This window comes from Sus scrofa, chromosome 2 (genome assembly GCF_054392235.1).
Source record: "Sus scrofa isolate SSC_HxYL_T2T_F1_AM1 chromosome 2, Sscrofa_HxYL_maternal_Yorkshire_Landrace_v2.0, whole genome shotgun sequence".
NCBI classification, from domain to species: domain Eukaryota; kingdom Metazoa; phylum Chordata; class Mammalia; order Artiodactyla; family Suidae; genus Sus; species Sus scrofa.
In genome coordinates this window covers 15519610-15536687 of record NC_139384.1, presented here as the reverse complement: position 1 = coordinate 15536687, position 17078 = coordinate 15519610, and the positions used below count along the sequence as shown (strand labels likewise).

Genomic DNA, 17078 nt, shown 5'->3' with positions numbered 1-17078 from the left:
AGTGTGAGGATCTCTGATGTGGTTAACCTGTGCCCTCATGGCAGAGAGAGAATTCTGTCTTCTCATCAATATGAAACCCTTTTCCTGGATAGCTAGTGTTGATTGATTAAGAGCCGTATCAGACAGGGCATAAAGTTAATGACAGTCATTTAAAAGTACTGAAGTTCAGAACCTGTTTTTCACATTACCTAGAGTTGTGGAAGGAAAGTGAAATTCTAAAATATTCTCAGTAAGATATCTCTAGTTCTCTTGTGATGGTCATTATGGGACATTAGGCAACATTAAACATGTGGAATGTTGTCTAAACACAACAAGCTAATTCTAAATTCAAACACAAATGAAGATCTACATTCTGGTTCCTTTGCATTATTTTACCTTTATTTTTTCTAGGAGGTATGCAGTGATAAATTCCTGAGGTTTAAATTTGCTTTTCTTTATGGCTAATATCATTGAGCATTTTTTGTAAAGTATTGATATAGGTACACTGGGGTGGAGGGAGTTTCTTTTCATGTTCTTTGAAAGTTTAAAAATTAGAGCTCCTCCTTAGTTCCCATTCTAGCTCAGTGGGGTACAGACCTGACATTATGTCCCTGAGGATGCATGGTCAATCCCTGGCCTTTCTCAGTGGGTCGGTGTTCTGGAGTTGTGATATGTAAGCTGCAATTTTGGTCTCAATTGCAGCTTTGATGGGGATTCCTGTGCCTGTGGAGTAGGCTGGCACCTGAAGCTCTGATTTGACCTTAAGCACGAAAACTTCCATATGCCCCAGGTGTCCAGAAAAAATTGGGCTATGGGCTGTCAGCAACCCAGACCCACAACAGCTGTTCCAGGGTGCAGTGGGGCCCAGTGAACAAGATCTGACCAGAAATAGCCATCTCCACCCCATTCTGCATCATCACTTTCAAAGCTCATACCTCCATCCTTTTACACCTGAATTATTACAGTAACCCCCAGCTCCCCTTCTGCTGCTCCCCTTCTGTGATGCTTCCTTCAATGTAGTTTCCATACAGAAGCCAGAATTATCATTCTATAACTCAAATATAACTTCATCATTTTCTAGTTTGAAAATATGTATGCTGGAAATTTTCCCTAGAGTACTTAGCATTAAGCCTTCAAACAATTACAACACCCTCCTTGACCTTCTCTGTCCCTGTCTCTCCAAATTCATCATGTGCTATTGTCCCCTTTTGAGCTAAGTGTCCAGCATGTTGCCTGGTACACAGTGGACATTTGGGAAATGATTTTTGAGTAAATAGTTGTTTTAACAAGCCCAGGAATATTTAATTTATTAGGACTTGTGCATTCTTGCATTCACCTGCCGACCTGTGATATATACTCCATCTCACAGCAACACTGTTACTCTCCCTGATGCCTATTCATTTTTTAGATTGTATTTTATCCATTGCATCTCATTTTGATGGTTTTTCACCCTCAAATTTTTTTCTGATCCACCATGTCTGTGTTGTGTGTCTTCCCAACAGACTTTTATGGCAACTGTACTTTATTGTCTTACAGGTTATAACAGTGTGATGTCATGTTCTGCTCCCTTGTTGGGGTCTGTCTGTGAAAGCAGCACTCAGGTTTTTTTCTTTATTCAGTACTGAAGCCCCAGCAAATATCGATCTGCCTGCTAGAAACTTTGGATTCAAAGTATGTTTTCTTTAATAACTGAAGGAGTGAAACTGTGAAGGGAATATATTTATTCTGAAATTGCAAAATGTGCATACTTGAAGGTATATATGTCAACAGCAGCTTTCCATGATGTAATGTTAACAAGAAGCCAATTGATTTACAGAGAAATATAGCAAAAACAGGGCACATTCTCGGTATGATGAAGTCTTGCTAGTCACAGGGAAAATATCATGATAAAGTATTTCTTCATAGAATGACACATTCAGGTTCAATGTTTTTCTTCTTCCTAGTTTAAGCAGTAAGAAAAACAAATTGTGGTTCCAGAAAGGATATAAATAAACTATGTGATAAAGGTCCAAAGAACTTCCTAGGCACAATCACTACTTTTTTTTAAATAAATTTTATTACATTTTTCCCTCTCGATACTCATGTTTACTCATTTGGTAATTATTATAAACCAAAATGTATTCTACTTTTTTAAACTCTTATTCTCAAGTGGGTCGATATTTAAGAGTATGACTGGCTTTGTTTTTGTTTTTCTTTTTAATGATTGCACTTTTGTGTCATATGAAAATTCTTGGACAAGGGATTGAATCACAGCCACAGCTGTTACATCCACTGCAGCTGTGGCAATGCCTGGTCCTTTAATCCACTTTGTTTGTGATCAGACATGTGCCTCCACAGTGACCCCAAGCCACTGCAGATTCTTTACCTACTGTGCCAGAGTGGGAACTCCAATATGATTGTTTAATACATTGAAATTCATGATGAAGTATTAGTTTAATAAGTTCAATAACATGAAATTCCTGTCAAATAAATATCATTTCATTTGAATCATCCTTCTTTCTGATGGATTATCAATATCTGATGATCACATGGACAATACAAAATGATTCTGATTGATACAAGGAAATTTGGAAGCATGATGTAATATTCATTACTCATGCCTTGGAGATTAAATGACCCATGTCTTTATATTCCTAAAGGAGTTACATAAAACAATGTTATAGAAAATACCTAACCATCAACCATGATACTTAAACATGGGTAGATTGACTAATAAAATGATTAGAATTTAATTTTATGTAATTGACCAATATATAATAGTATATATGTTAACAGGAGTATATAATGAAACATATTATGTATATTAAGAACATAAAGGAAAATTATTTCTTCCTATGATGATATGCATGTAAAAAGTTACTTTATTACATATGTATATGGTCCAGCACAGTCCCACAGTACATATTTATGAATGCTGACTATTCTAATCATGTTACCTTTTTGTCATCATTTCCTGACACTGTAACAGAGTATTTAATATCATAAGCAATCAGTTGTATCCCATTTACTTGCTCTTCAATATTTCTCTTTTGGCTCTTACACATTTTTCTTTGTTCCCTCAGCTATTAACGGTGATAACAGCAGTGCCTCCCTAACACTTTGGATTGTTACAGAGATTCTTCTTAAACACCAGTACATATATATTTTTGTCTTTCTGTTGTTTTATTAGAGAAAATCTTTGAATGCATATACAGTGATGAATTTAATCATAGTCTTCCCCAATTTGAGAGGATTTTCCAAATATTTAGATAATAGTTCTGGGCTAGCTTTTTTGCCCCCATTAATGTACACTCATTTTAACTCCACTTCTGGCAGAATCTATACTTGTAGTAATCTTATTTTTCTTTATCTCATAGCTCTAATTTGCTGAGATCAACAAAAATGCCCTTATGACCCTTTCCTATCTTCATTCACATTTGGGCTCTAGGCACATTTATATTTTACCTGAAAGAGCTTTCCCACTAAATAGTTTCCTAATGGCATTTTTCAGCTGGGCATTTCTCAAGGTATAGATTAAGGGATTTAACATGGGAGTTATCATACTGTAGAAGACAGCGACTGCCTTATCAATGGGTAAAGTAACTGCAGGTCGCATGTACTGAAATATGCAGGGCACAAAGAAGATGACAACTGCTGTGATGTGGGAGACACAGGTAGAGAGGGCTTTGCGTCTGGCCTCCAAGCTTTGGGTCCTAAGGGTGTGAAGGATGACTGCATAGGATCCAAGCAAGAGTAGGAAGATGAACAAAGAGAGTAGTCCACTGTTGGCAGCAACAAAGAGCCCTAGAGTGTGGGTATCAGTGCATGCCAGATTAAGCAAAGGGATCAGGTCACACATAAAGTGATCTATGACATTAGGGCCACAGAAGGGCAATCTGAAGATGAAGAGGATCTGAATGAATCCATGGAGAAAGCCTCCCAGCCATGACACTCCCACAAGCAGGCCACATAGCCTCCGATTCATGATGGTTGCATAGTACAAGGGCTTGCAGATGGCCACATAGCGGTCATACGCCATCGCAGTCAGCAGGATGATATCAGCCCCTGCAAAGAAATGTTCCCCAAAGATTTGCATCATGCATCCATGGAAAGTGGTTGTTTTCTTGTCATAGAGTGAGTCTACCACCAGTTTGGGGGTATCCACACAGGAATAGCAAGCATCGATCAAAGAGAGATGAGCCAGGAAAAAGTACATGGGGCACCTGATTAATGGGCTGGTAGTGATGGTGACCACGGTGAGCACATTTCCTCCCAGAGAGACAGTGTAGATGAGCAAACACACCACAAATATGACTTTCTGCATATGTGGATTCTGTGTGAGTCCCAGTAGAATGAACTCCGTAACATTGTTCCTAATCTCCATGTAGTTATGTTATTGTCAGTCATGTTATCTGAAAATAAAAATGGTTTATTTTTTAAAGCACATCCTTGAGTTGATTAAGCCCCTCCATCTAATAAATAACAAATGCTTGTATTATACTGCATTCACTATTCTGTTAGGACTTTCCTTGAGGTAAAAAATTTGTTCTAATCATTTGCATGTTGTTCAACTGTGAGTGTAAGTAAAAAAATGATAATATGAGTGACCATATGAGAATATTGCGTAAGAATAGGAGAACATGAATGGAAGTGGAAGACAGACTTGAGAGAAAGGGGATCTATATACAAGTCTAGGGAAGATTTTTGTGTGACTTGTATGAAGTGGGCTGAGGCTTAGCAAGGGGACAGAAGCCTGATAATTAACTTTTAGGCCATCCCACTCTTAGGCATATATTCAGACAAACTTTTCTTAAAAAAGACACAAGCACCCGAATGTTCATTGCAGCTCTATTCACAGTAGCAAAGACATGGAAACAACCCTTATGTCCATTGACAGATGATTGGATTATGTGGTATAGATAGGCAGAAGTGATATATATGTACACAATGGAATATGACTCAGCCATAAAAAGAAATACATAATGCCATTTGCAGCCACATGTATGGAACTAGAGAGTCTCATACTGATTGAAGTAAGTCAGAAAGAGAAAGACAAATATATGATATCACTTATATCTGGTACCTAATATATAGCACAAATGAGCCTTTCCACTGAGAAGAAAATCATGGACTTGGAGAGTAGACTTGTGGTTGCCTGGAAGTGGGGGGAGAGAGGAGGATGGATTGGGATCTTGGAGCAAACGTATGCGAACTCTTGCTTTTGGAATGGATTAAGAATGAGATCCTGCTGTGTAGCACTGAGAATTATGTCTAGATGCTTAGAAAAGAGCATGATAATGAGAGAAAAAAGTATTTATATATGTATGTGTAACTAGGCCTCCTTGCTGTACAGTGGGAAAAAAAAATTGTGTTTGGGAAATAACAATAAAACAATGGAATTAAATGTAACAAAACCTTGGTAATGGGAAAGTGATGAAGAGGGTATAGGAGCCAGTGTCTTGTGCAAGAAAAGTGGTAAACCATGTTCCTTCAATCCAATAAGTTTAAAGAGCTGATAAAGATGATTTTAATAATTGATTGCTATGGGCATGGCCTAATAGAATCATGTGCATGGTATTATTCCATCCATGTTGATCACGGTAACGAGTTTGAGAGATGAATGTTAATCATAATGCACATGATAATATTAGCTAAACCTTAATGCACATTGACTCTCCTTCAATAACATTAGTTTTAATTAGCTTCATGAATGTTTACTGCTTTCTAAGTTGGTTTTTTTTTCAGGCATTTCTTTAGTCATCATTCCAAAAGTATGAGATGATCACCTCTCTCATTTTTGAACTTCTTTTACACACTAGGGAGCAGAAGCAGTGAGAATTTAAGGATCTTAACAAAGTCAAGCTGCTAATAAAGCTCAGATTCAAGAATAGTTCAGATTATACATCTTATTTTTATTTTCATCAAAATTCTTCAAATGTGGCCTGTATTGTTGAGTTAAAATAAACACTGTTGAACTAGTCAACTCCTTTGGATGTGGTTATGTTATGTTAATTATGGTTATGTTAATTCTCTTTCAGAGGCAAGTATATATGAATCCATTTCATTGACCAGCATATAAATTCACATGCACACAGACTCAGTCATATACACACAGGTCCACATATTGGAATTTCCAGTTTTGAAAAACTATGTGGTCCTGCTTTCACTGGAGGTCTGCTTTCATTTTGTCTCTCCCACACCCCAGCATCTTTCCTCTCCAGTTTCCCTACTAAACAAGAACCCACGGACTCTTCTGAAAAGCATTGAAATGATGGTGTCAGTGGTTGCGTATATTTGAGAAGTATAAAAAACAATCATGTATGAAAATTCTTTCTCCACTCTCAGTTTCCTGAAATGGGGTACATTTCCTGGCACCTTACACCCTTGTGTCCTCTAATATCAAGTGAGGATAATACTGTCCATGCAGGCTATTATGAGTATTGATTGAGGAAACATGTATGAAGGTATGCACTACAGAGCTGTAGACAAAGAAACTTCACTTATGTCTATGACTCTCTATGCATGCAGGAGTAGGAAGAATGGCCATATTCAGCAATAATACAGAAAAACCTAGGACCATGCAATAAACTGTAGAGGAATCATCATTGGAAAGAAGCTGCAGGAAACTCATATTATGCAGACCAGTGGATCTCAGGAAAAGACCTTCCTATTGGGGGAAATAGTGTATGACTTATATCACTTAAAAAATTCACATTTATATCATTTGGGTGAGAAGTGTGTTTCAATTTTGTTGACGTTTTCATGATTAGTCTTCTTTGCTTCACATGTGTCTCTTGGAGAAAGAATGCTATCTGGTGTAGAAAGCTGAATGCTTCAAATGAATTTCTTCATCTTGGGTATTTTCTATTGTAGATTAGATTAATGATCGTTATCAACTTTGTCTTGAAGAATGGAGGAAGGTGAAATGCACTATTCCTCTATGCAAAAAATATTGAAAAATCATGAGTATTGTACATGTAAATAAACAATCTTTGGTAAGCATCCGCACTATTGAGAAACTTACCTTCTGGTCTTGGGTGATTTAAATGATATTTGAGAGGGTTGAAAACTGATCCATCTTCACAATGACCTCCTTTTGGGATAAGTACCTTTCAAGATGAAAGACCTGACACAAGAGGAAAGAGATTCTAGAGATAATTCATTATCACATTAACAATAGAAAAGTGAGTCATTGTAATAGTCTCAATATTTCCTTCTCGCCTAAAGCCTCAAATGGTTTCCCCAGAAACCTTGGGAGTTGAATTTAGAATGCATTCATCTGGAACCCCATGGAGAAATGAGCTTGCATGGATGGCTGTGGTCCTACAAGCAGGAGGCAGAATGTGTGGTAGAAACACATCGAAATGAGTCATTCCATCCTTGATGCATCCTGCTCTCGATGTGCAAACCGCAAGAACAAAAAGTCTTTTCTCCATGCAATGCCTGAGTATTTAAGAGGTATCCAGTAAAAGGTCAAGGCCCTTTTCCTTAGAGCTGCTATTTTCTCTCCCAGGAGTTAATTACCTTCTTTGATGGAAAGGCTTTGTATTCGAAGCAGGTATTCTGGAGAGCCAGGTTGGAAGAGCACACATTTTTGTGTGGGGAATTGTATTCCCTGCCCTTGGAAACAAAACCTGTGAGTCCCCTTTCTCTGTGTGAACCTGGGTATCTGAGAAACTTGAATGTCATGTGCACAGCAAGGATGGCATAGTTCCAGTGTGAGGATCTCTGATGTGGTTAACCTGTGCCCTCATGGCAGAGAGAGATTTCTGTCTTCTTATCATTATCACAACCTTTTCTTGGAAACTTAGTATTTATTCCGTGAGAGCTAGAGCAGTGAGGGTGTAAAACTAATGACAGAGATTTAAAAGAACTCACATTCAGAACCTGTTTTTCCCATTTACCAGAGGCCTGTGGAAGAAAAAAGGAATTCTCAAATATTCTCAGTAAGTTATACCTTGTACTCTTGTGATGGTCAGTATGGGACATTAAAAAACATTAAACTTGTGGGATGATATTTAAACATGAGGAGACTCATTCAGAGTTCAAATGCAAATAAAGTTCTATATTCTTGTCCCTTTGCATTATTTACTTTTACTCATTCTAGGAGATATGCAGTGATAAAATATTGAATTTTTAGTTTGCTTTCCTTCTTGACTAATAACATTGAACATTTTTTTAAAGTAGTGATTTAGGTATATTTGGCAGAGGGAAGGTAGTTTCTTTTCATGTTCTTTGTAAAAGTTAAAGATAAGAACTCCATCACACCAATAGACATGACAGGAAAGCAGGAGTTTCAATACTCATATCAGACAAAGTAGACTTTAAATAAAGGACATAAAGACAAAGAAGGACACTATTTAATGATTAAGGGATCCATCCAAGGAGAGGATGTTACTATCATCAACATATATGCCCCAAATACAGGAGTACCCAGATTCATACAACAAATATTAACAGACATAAAGGGAGAAATTGATGGGAATACAATCATAGTCGGAGACTTTAATACCCCCCCACACACCAATGGTCAGATCATCTAGACAGAAAACCAATAAAGCAACAGAGATCCTAAAGGAAACAATGGAAAAGTTAGACTTAATTGATATCTTCAGGACACTACATCCAAAAAAATCAGAACACACATTCTTCTCAATTGCACATGGAACATTTTCAAGAATTGACCACATATTGGGACACAAAGCTAACCTCAATAAATTTTGGAGCATGGAAATTATCTCAAGTATCTTCTCTGACCACAAGGCCATGAAATTAGAAATCAACCATGTGAAAAGTAATGAGAAAAAACCTACTACATGGAGACTAAACAACATGCCACTAAAAAACCAATGGGTCAATGAGGAAATCAAGAAGGAAATTAAAAAATACCTTGGAACAAATGATAATGAAGGCACAACCTCTCAATATCTATGGGATGCTGCAAAAGCAGTGCTCAGAGGGAAATTTATAGCGATACAGGCCTTTCTCACAAAAGAAGAAAGATCCCAAATTGACAACTTAACCTTCCACCTAAACAAATTAGAAAAAGAAGAACAAAAAAGGCCTAAAGTCAGTAGAAGGAAGGAAATTATAAAGATCAAAGAAGAAATCAATAAAATAGAGATTCAAAGAACAACAGAGAAAATTAATAAAACCAAGAGTTAGTTCTTTGAAAAAGTAAACAAAATTGACAAACCCCTGGCCAGACTCACTAAAAAGAGGAAAGAACTCAAACAAAATTATAAATGAAAAAGGAGAAATCACAACAGATGCAGCAGAAATACAAAAAAACCTTAAGAGAATACTTTGAACAACTATATGCCAACAAATTTGACAATCTGGAAGAAATGGACAACTTTCTAGAATCTTACAGCCTGCCAAAAGTGAATCAAGAACAAACAGGCCAACTAAACAGACCAATCACTAGAAATGAAATTGAAGAGGTCATAAAAACACTCCCTACAAATAAAAGTCCATGACCAGATGGCTTCACAGGCAAATTCTGTCAAACATATAAAGAGGAACTAGTGCCCATCCTCCTTAAACTCTTTCAAAAGGTTGAAGAAGGAATACTCCCAAAGTCATTCTATGATGCCACCATCACCCTAATTCCAAAACCATACAAAGATAACACCAAAAAAGAAAATTATCAGTCAATGTCTTTGATGAATATAGATGCAGAAATTCTAAATGAAATCTTAGCCAACCGAATCCAACAACATATCAAAAAAATTATTCACCGTGACCAGGTAGGGTTCATCCCAGGTTCACAAGAATGGTTCAACATATGCAAATCAATCAGTGTCATACACCACATTAACAAAAGAAAAGTCAAAAATCATATGATCCTCTCAATAGACACAGCAAAAGCATTTGACAAAGTCCAACATCCATTCATGATCAAGACCCTCACCAAAGTGGGTATAGAGGGAGCATTCCTGAACATAAAGCCATTTATGATAAACCCACAGCAAATATAGTAATCAATGGAGAAAAACTAAAAACCTTCTAACTCAAATCTGGAACAAGACAGGGATGCCCACTCTCAACACTGTTGTCCAACATAGTATGGAAGTCCTAGCCACAGCAATTAGACAAACAAAAGAAATATAAGGCATCCATATAGGAAGAGAAGAGATAAAACTGTCACTGTATGCAGATGACATGATACTATACCTAGAAAACCCTAAGGACTCAACCCCAAAACTCCTTGAACTGATTCATAAATTCAGCAAAGTAGCAGGATATAAGATTAGCATTCAGAAGTCAGTTGCATTTCTGTATACCAGCAATGAAATATTAGGAAAGGGATACAAAAATATAATACCTTTTAAAATTGCACCTCACAAAATCAAATACCTCAGAATACACCTGACCAAAGAGGTAAAGGACCTATATGCCAAGAACTATAAAACTTTAATCAAAGAAATCAAAGGAGATGTAAAGAAATGGAAAGATATTCCATGTTCCTGGATTGGAAAAATCAATACTGTAAAAATGGCCATACTACCCACAGCAATCTACAGATTCAATGCAATCCCTATCAAATTCCCCATGACATTTTTTACAGAACTAAAACAAACAATGCAAACATTTGTATGGAACCACAAGAGACCCAGAATCACCAAAGCAATCCTGAGAAACAAAAACTAAGCAGGAGGCATAATTTTCCCAGACTTCAAGAAATATTACAAAGCCACAGTCATCAAGACAGTGTGGTACTTGTATCAAAAGAGACAGACAGACCAATGGAACAGAATAGAGAACCCGGAAATAAACCCTGACACCTATGGTCAATTAATCTTTGACCAGGGAGGCAAGAACATAAAATGGGAAAAAGAAAGTCTATTCAGCACGTATTTCTGGGAAACCTGGACAGCTGCATGCAAAGCAATGAAATCAGAACAACCCTCACAACATGCACAAAAATAAAATGGCTGAAAGACTTAAATATACGACAGGACACCATCAAACTCCTAGACGAGAACATAGGCAAAAAGGTCTCTGACATCAACCTCATGAGTATTTTCTCAGGTCAGTCTCCCAAAGCAATAGAAATAAGAACAAAAATACACCAATGGGACCTAATTAAACTGAAAAGCTTTTGCACAGACAAGGAAACCAAAAAGAAAACAAAAAGACAACTTACAGAATGGGAGAAAATAGTTTCAAATGATGCAACCAACAAGGGCTTAATCTCTAGAATATATAAGCAACTTATACAACTCAACAGCAAAAAAGCCAATCAATCAACGGAAAAATGGGCCAAAGACCTGAATAGACTGTTTTCCAAGGAAGATATACAGACAGCCAGCAAACACATGAAACAATGCTCAACATCCCTGATTATAAGAGAAATGCAAATCAAAACGACCATGAGATACCACCTCACACCAGTCAGAATGGCCACCATTCATAAGTCCACACATAACAAGTGCTGGAGGGGTTGTGGAGAAAGAGGAACCCTCCTGCACTTTTGGTGGGAAGGTAAACTGGTACAGCCACTATGGAGAACAGTTTGGAGATACCTTAGAAATTTATCCATCGAACTTCCATATGACCCTGCAATCCCACTTTGGGCAAAATATCTTGAGCAAAAAATATATCCAGGCAAAACTCTACTTAAAAGAGACACATGCACCTGCATGTTCATTGCAGCACTATTCACACTAGCCTGCACATGGAAACAACCCAAATGTGCATCGACATATGATTGGATTAGGAAGAAGTGGTACATATACAAAATGGAATACTACTCAGCCATAAAAATGAATGACATAATGCCATTTGCAGCAACATGGATGGAACTAGAGACTCTCATACTGAGTGAAATGAGTCAAAGACAAATACCATATGATGTCACTTATAACTGGAATCTAATGTCCAGCACAAATGAACATCTCCACAGAAAAGAAAATCATGGACTTGCAGAATAGACTTTTGGCTCCCCGATGGGAGAGGGAGGGAGGGGGAAGGATCGGGAGCTTGGGGTGATCAGATACAACTTAGAATAGATTTACAAGGACATCCTACTGAATAGCATTGAGAAATATGTCTAGATACTCATATTGCAACAGAACAAAGGGTGGGGGAAAAATGTATACATGTAAGAATAACTTGAACCCCATGCTGTACAGCGGGAAAAAAAATCCTTAGTTCCCATTCTACATCAGTGTGTTAAGAATGTGACATAATGTCCATGAGGATGCAGGTTCAATTGGTGGACTTGCTCAGTGGGTTACTTATCTGGAAATGCTATAAGTAAGCTGTAGGGCAGGTCCTGAATGCAGCTTGCATCCAGGATTGTTTTGGCATAAGCGGACAACTGAAGCTCTGATTTGACCTTTAGCCTGGGAACTTCCATATGCCCCAGGTGTCCAGAAAGAATGGAGCTCTGGGCTGTCAGAAGCCCATACACACAGCAGCAATTCCTGGGTGCAGTGGGGACCAGTGAAGGAGATCTGACCAGAAACAGCCATGTCCAACTCATTCTGCATCTTCACTTGCAAAGCTCAAGCCTCCTCCTTTTATACCTAAATCATTACAGTAACCTCTGAGCTCCCCTTCTGCTGCCTGTGATGCTTCCTTCAATCTTAGTTTCCATACAGAAGCCATAATTATCATTCTGAAATTCAAAATTAACTTCATCACTTTCTAGTATAAAACAACGTAAGGTGGAAATTTTCCCTAAAGTATTTAGTATTAAGCCTTCAAACAATTACGACACCCTCCTTCACTTTCTTTGTTCCTGTCTCTCCAACTTCATTATGTACTATTGTCCCTTTTTGAGCTTAGTGCCCAGCATGTTGCCTGGCACATACTGGACATTTGGGAAATTGCTTTTGAATAAAGAGTTGATTTAACACGCACAAGACTATTTAATTTATTTGGACTTTTGCATTCTTCTATTCACCTGTTGTCTTTTGCTATATATTCCATCTCCCAGCAACACTGTTACTCTCCCTGATGCCTATTCATTCTTCTGATTCTGTTTTATCCATTGCATCCCATTTTGATGTCTTTTCATCCTGAAATTTTTTCTGACCCACCGTGTCCGTGTTGTGTGTCTCCCAGACTTTGATGACATACTGTGCTTCATTATCTTATAGATTATAGCAGTGTGATATCATGTTCTGCTCCCTTGTTGGGGTCTGTCTGTGAAAGCAGCACTCAGGTTTTTTCTTTATTCAGTACTAAAGCCCCAGCAAGTATCGATGTGCCTGCTAGAATCCTTGGACTCAAAGTATGTGTTCTTTAATAAATGAAGGACTGAAGCAATGAATAGAATATATTTATTCTAAAATTGTGGAATTTTCACACATGAGTGTACATCTGTCAAAAATGGATTTCCATGATGTAAGCCAGCTGATTAACAGAGAAATAGAGGAAAAACAGGCACCATTCATAGTGTGAGGATATCTTGCTAAGAATGGGGAATATCAAGGTAAACTCTTTCTTCACAGAATGACACACTCAAGTTCATTTTTTTTCTTCTTCCTAGTTTAAGCATTAACAAATACAAATTGTGGTTTCAGAAGGGATATAATTTAAAGTCTCAGATGAAGGTAGAATTTCCTACTATTATGACTTCTTTTTTTCTATATTTTATGAAAAATTTCGTACTTTATACTTACAGTCATTCATTTGGTAATTGTGATAAACCACAAATAATCTACTTTTCAAACTCTTGTGTTCAAGTGAGCACAGAATTTATGAGTATGACGTTTAGTTTTCTCTTTTTTTATATATAATGATTTTTATGTGTTTCCATTATCGCTGGGTATATAGTGTTCTGTCAAGTTTCTTCTGTACATAACTCCAACAGGCCCACACCAAGACATATCATCATAAAAATGCAAAAATTAATAGGTTTTCTTTTTTTAATAATGGCACCCATGGCATATGGAAGTTCCCAGATCAAGGATTGAATCTTAGCCACAGCTATTACCTCCACTGCGGCAATAGCAATGCCTGGTCCTTTAATCCACTGAACTGGGGATCAAGACTGTGCCTCCACAGTTACCCTGAGCGACTGCAGTCAGATTCTTTTCCTATGGTTCCACAGTGGGAACTCTGATATGATTGTTTAATAATTTGAAATTCATGGTAAAATACTAATTTAATGAATTTAATGAATTTCCTATCAAACCTAATATTATTTTATTTGAATCATCCCTCTTTCTGGTGGATTATTAGCAGAAGATGGTCTCAAAGACAATGAAAAATGCTTCTGAGTGATATAAGGAAATTTGGAAACATGATGCAATATTCATTATTCATGCTTTGGAGATTAAATGGGCCACATCTTTTATATTCCTAAAGGAGTTACATAACACAGTGTTATAGAAATAAATATGTAACCATCAACCATGATATTTAAACATGGGCAGATTTACTGATAAAATCATTAGAATTTAGTTATATGTAATCAACCAATTATATCATAGTATATATGCTAACAGAGATGAATCGATAGTGGAATATATCATACATATGAAGAATATAAAGGAAAAGTATTTCTTCATATGTGGATATACATGTAATAAGTGACTTTGTTTATTAGATATGTATGTGGTCTAGCACGGTCCTTCAGTCCACCTCTATGACTGGTGACTGTTGTAATCATGTTACCTTTTTGTCATCTTTTCCTGACAGTGTTTTACAGCAGTTAAGAACATAGTCTGAGCGATCAGTAATATTCTGATGAGTGGTTCTTCAGTATTTCTGTTTTGGAACTTAGACATTTCTGTTTGTCCCTCAGCTGAAAATGGTAGTAATAGCTGAGTGTACCTAACTCTTTGGATGGTTACAGATTATTTCTAAAGACCAGTATATATTTTAATTCCTTTATGTTGTTTTATTAGAATAGAATTTTTAATGCCTACAAACTGATTAACTTAGTGAGTGCATGACCCAATTTGATGGAATTTTACAAATACAAAGAGAATAATCCTGGGCTAGTTTTTTTTTTTTTTTTTTTTTTTTTTTTTGCCATTTTCTTGCACCCATTTTAATTCTCCTTCTGGCAGATTCTATGATTTGTAGTGATTTTAATTTTCTTCATCTCTTGCTGAGATTAACAAAAATCTCCTTTTGACCCTTGCCTCTTAGTCACTCACATTTGGGATCTAGGCACATTTATATTTCACTTGAAATGGCTTTCCTACTAAACAGTTTCCTAATGGCATTTTTCAGCTGGGCATTTCTCAGGGTATAGATTAAGGGATTTAACATGGGAGTTATCATAGTGTAGAAAACAGCAACTGCTTTATCAATGGGTAAAGTAACTGCTGGTCGAACGTACTCAAATATGCAGGGCACAAAGAAGATGACAACTGCTGTGATGTGGGAGACACAGGTAGAGAGGGCTTTGCGTCTGGCCTCCAAGCTTTGCTTCCTTAGGGAGTTAAGGATGACCCCATAGGATCCAACCAAGATTAGGAAAATTAACAGACAGATGAATCCACTGTTGGCAGCAATTAAAAGCCCTAGAGTTTGGGTATCAGTGCACACCAGATGAAGTAAAGGAATCAGGTCACATATAAAGTGATCTATGATATTAGGGCCACAGAAGGGCAATCTGAAGATGAAGAGGATCTGAATGAATCCATGGAGAAAGCCTCCCAGCCATGACACTCCCACCAGCAGGCCACATAGCCTCCGATTCATGATGGTTGCATAGTACAAGGGCTTGCAGATGGCCACATAGCGGTCATAGGCCATCACCGTCAGCAGGATGATATCAGCCCCTGCAAAGAAATGTTCCCCAAAGATTTGGATCATGCATCCATGGAAAGTGCTTGTTTTCTTTTCATAAAGTGAGTCTGCAACCATTTTAGGGGTATCCACACAGGAATAGCAGGCATCGATGAAAGAGAGATGAGCCAGGAAATAGTACATGGGGCACCCGATTAATGGGCTGGTAGTGATGGTGACCACAGTGAGCACATTTCCTCCCAGAGAGACAGTGTAGATGAGCAAAAACACCACAAATATGACTTTCTGCATGTGTGGATTCTGCGTGAGTCCCAGTAGAATGAACTCTGTTACATTATTCCTAGTCTCCATGTTCGTTCATGTTACTGTCAACCACATTACCTGAAAGAAAATGTCTTTTTTTTTTTTTTAGGTCAACTGAAGTAATTAAGCCCCTCCATCTAATAAATATCAAATGCTTATATTCTACTGGATTCTAAATTCCTATAAGATTTTCCTTGAGATAAAAAATTTGATCTGATCTCTTGAAGGTAATTCAATTGTGAGTGTAATATAAAATGAGATTATGAGTGTCAATATGAGAATATACATGTAAGACTCTTATTATATGAGTGTTAGCGGAAAAGGTATCTGAGAGAGAAGGAATCTAGTGAAGCGTCTTCTGTGACTTGGATGAAGTGAGCAAATACTCAGCAAGGGTACAGAGGCTAGAAAATTAACTTTAAAAATGTAATTCAATATAAGAAGACATTGGTAATGGGAAGGTGATGAACAAGGTACAGGAGACAGAGTCTGCTATTAGAAAAGTGGTAAACCATGTGTCTTCATCCCAACAACTTTATAATAGCTGATATAGGTGGTTTTAATACTTGAAATGGACATAGCATAATAGAATCATGTGCATGGTATTTATTATTCCATCCATGTTGATCATGGTAAAGCATTTTATATGCTGTACAGTGTAAAATCGACAGAACACTGTAAACCAGATTTTATGCAAAAAAATCATTTAAAATAATTTTAGAGCCTAATGTTAAAGGGAATACACATGATAATAGTAATTAAACCTTAATTTAAATCAAGTATACTACAAGAAAATTCACTTTAATTGGCTTAATGAAATAATGTTTGCACTTGAAGTGTTTTGGTTTTATTTAAGGCATTTGGTTAGTCCTCAATACAAAATTATGAGATGATCACCAGTATCATTTTTTTTTTACCTATTTTAAACACTCGGAAACAGAAGCAGAGAGATGTTAAGGATCTCAACAACATCAAGCAGCTAATAAATGGCAGATAGAAGAGTAGTTCAGATTATACATCTTATCTTTAATTTTCCTCCAATTTCTTTCACTATGCCCTATATTGTTAGACTAAAACAAATACTACTAAACTAACTGTCT

At 37.0% G+C, this 17078-nt stretch overlaps 3 protein-coding genes across 4 annotated transcripts in view; 1 reads left to right on the top strand and 2 right to left on the bottom strand.

The window, feature by feature from the left end:
• LOC146405189 (olfactory receptor 1165-like) overlaps positions 1–17078 on the top strand; it is a 458625-nt gene that overhangs the window by 156958 nt on the left and 284589 nt on the right. The gene's annotated exons all lie outside the window — the stretch shown is intronic.
• Positions 1684–10321, bottom strand: LOC146405211 (olfactory receptor 4C13-like). Of its 2 annotated transcripts, XM_085015197.1 has the most exons (3): positions 7483–7701; positions 6983–7084; positions 1684–4370 (listed from the first exon to the last, which is right to left on the bottom strand). In XM_085015197.1, exon 3 carries the CDS (start codon positions 4340–4342, stop codon positions 3413–3415), a length of 930 nt encoding a protein of 309 aa, XP_084871323.1. In that variant the 5' UTR covers positions 4343–4370; positions 6983–7084; positions 7483–7701; the 3' UTR covers positions 1684–3412. The 2 variants fall into 2 exon arrangements, 1 of the variants encoding a protein (XP_084871323.1); XR_014839190.1 differs by lacking the exons at positions 1684–4370; positions 7483–7701 and adding an exon at positions 10286–10321 and having other exon boundaries at positions 6989–7084.
• LOC146405210 (olfactory receptor 4C46-like) lies at positions 14926–16503 on the bottom strand. Its single transcript, XM_085015200.1, has one exon. It carries the CDS (start codon positions 16024–16026, stop codon positions 15097–15099), a length of 930 nt encoding a protein of 309 aa, XP_084871326.1. The 5' UTR covers positions 16027–16503; the 3' UTR covers positions 14926–15096.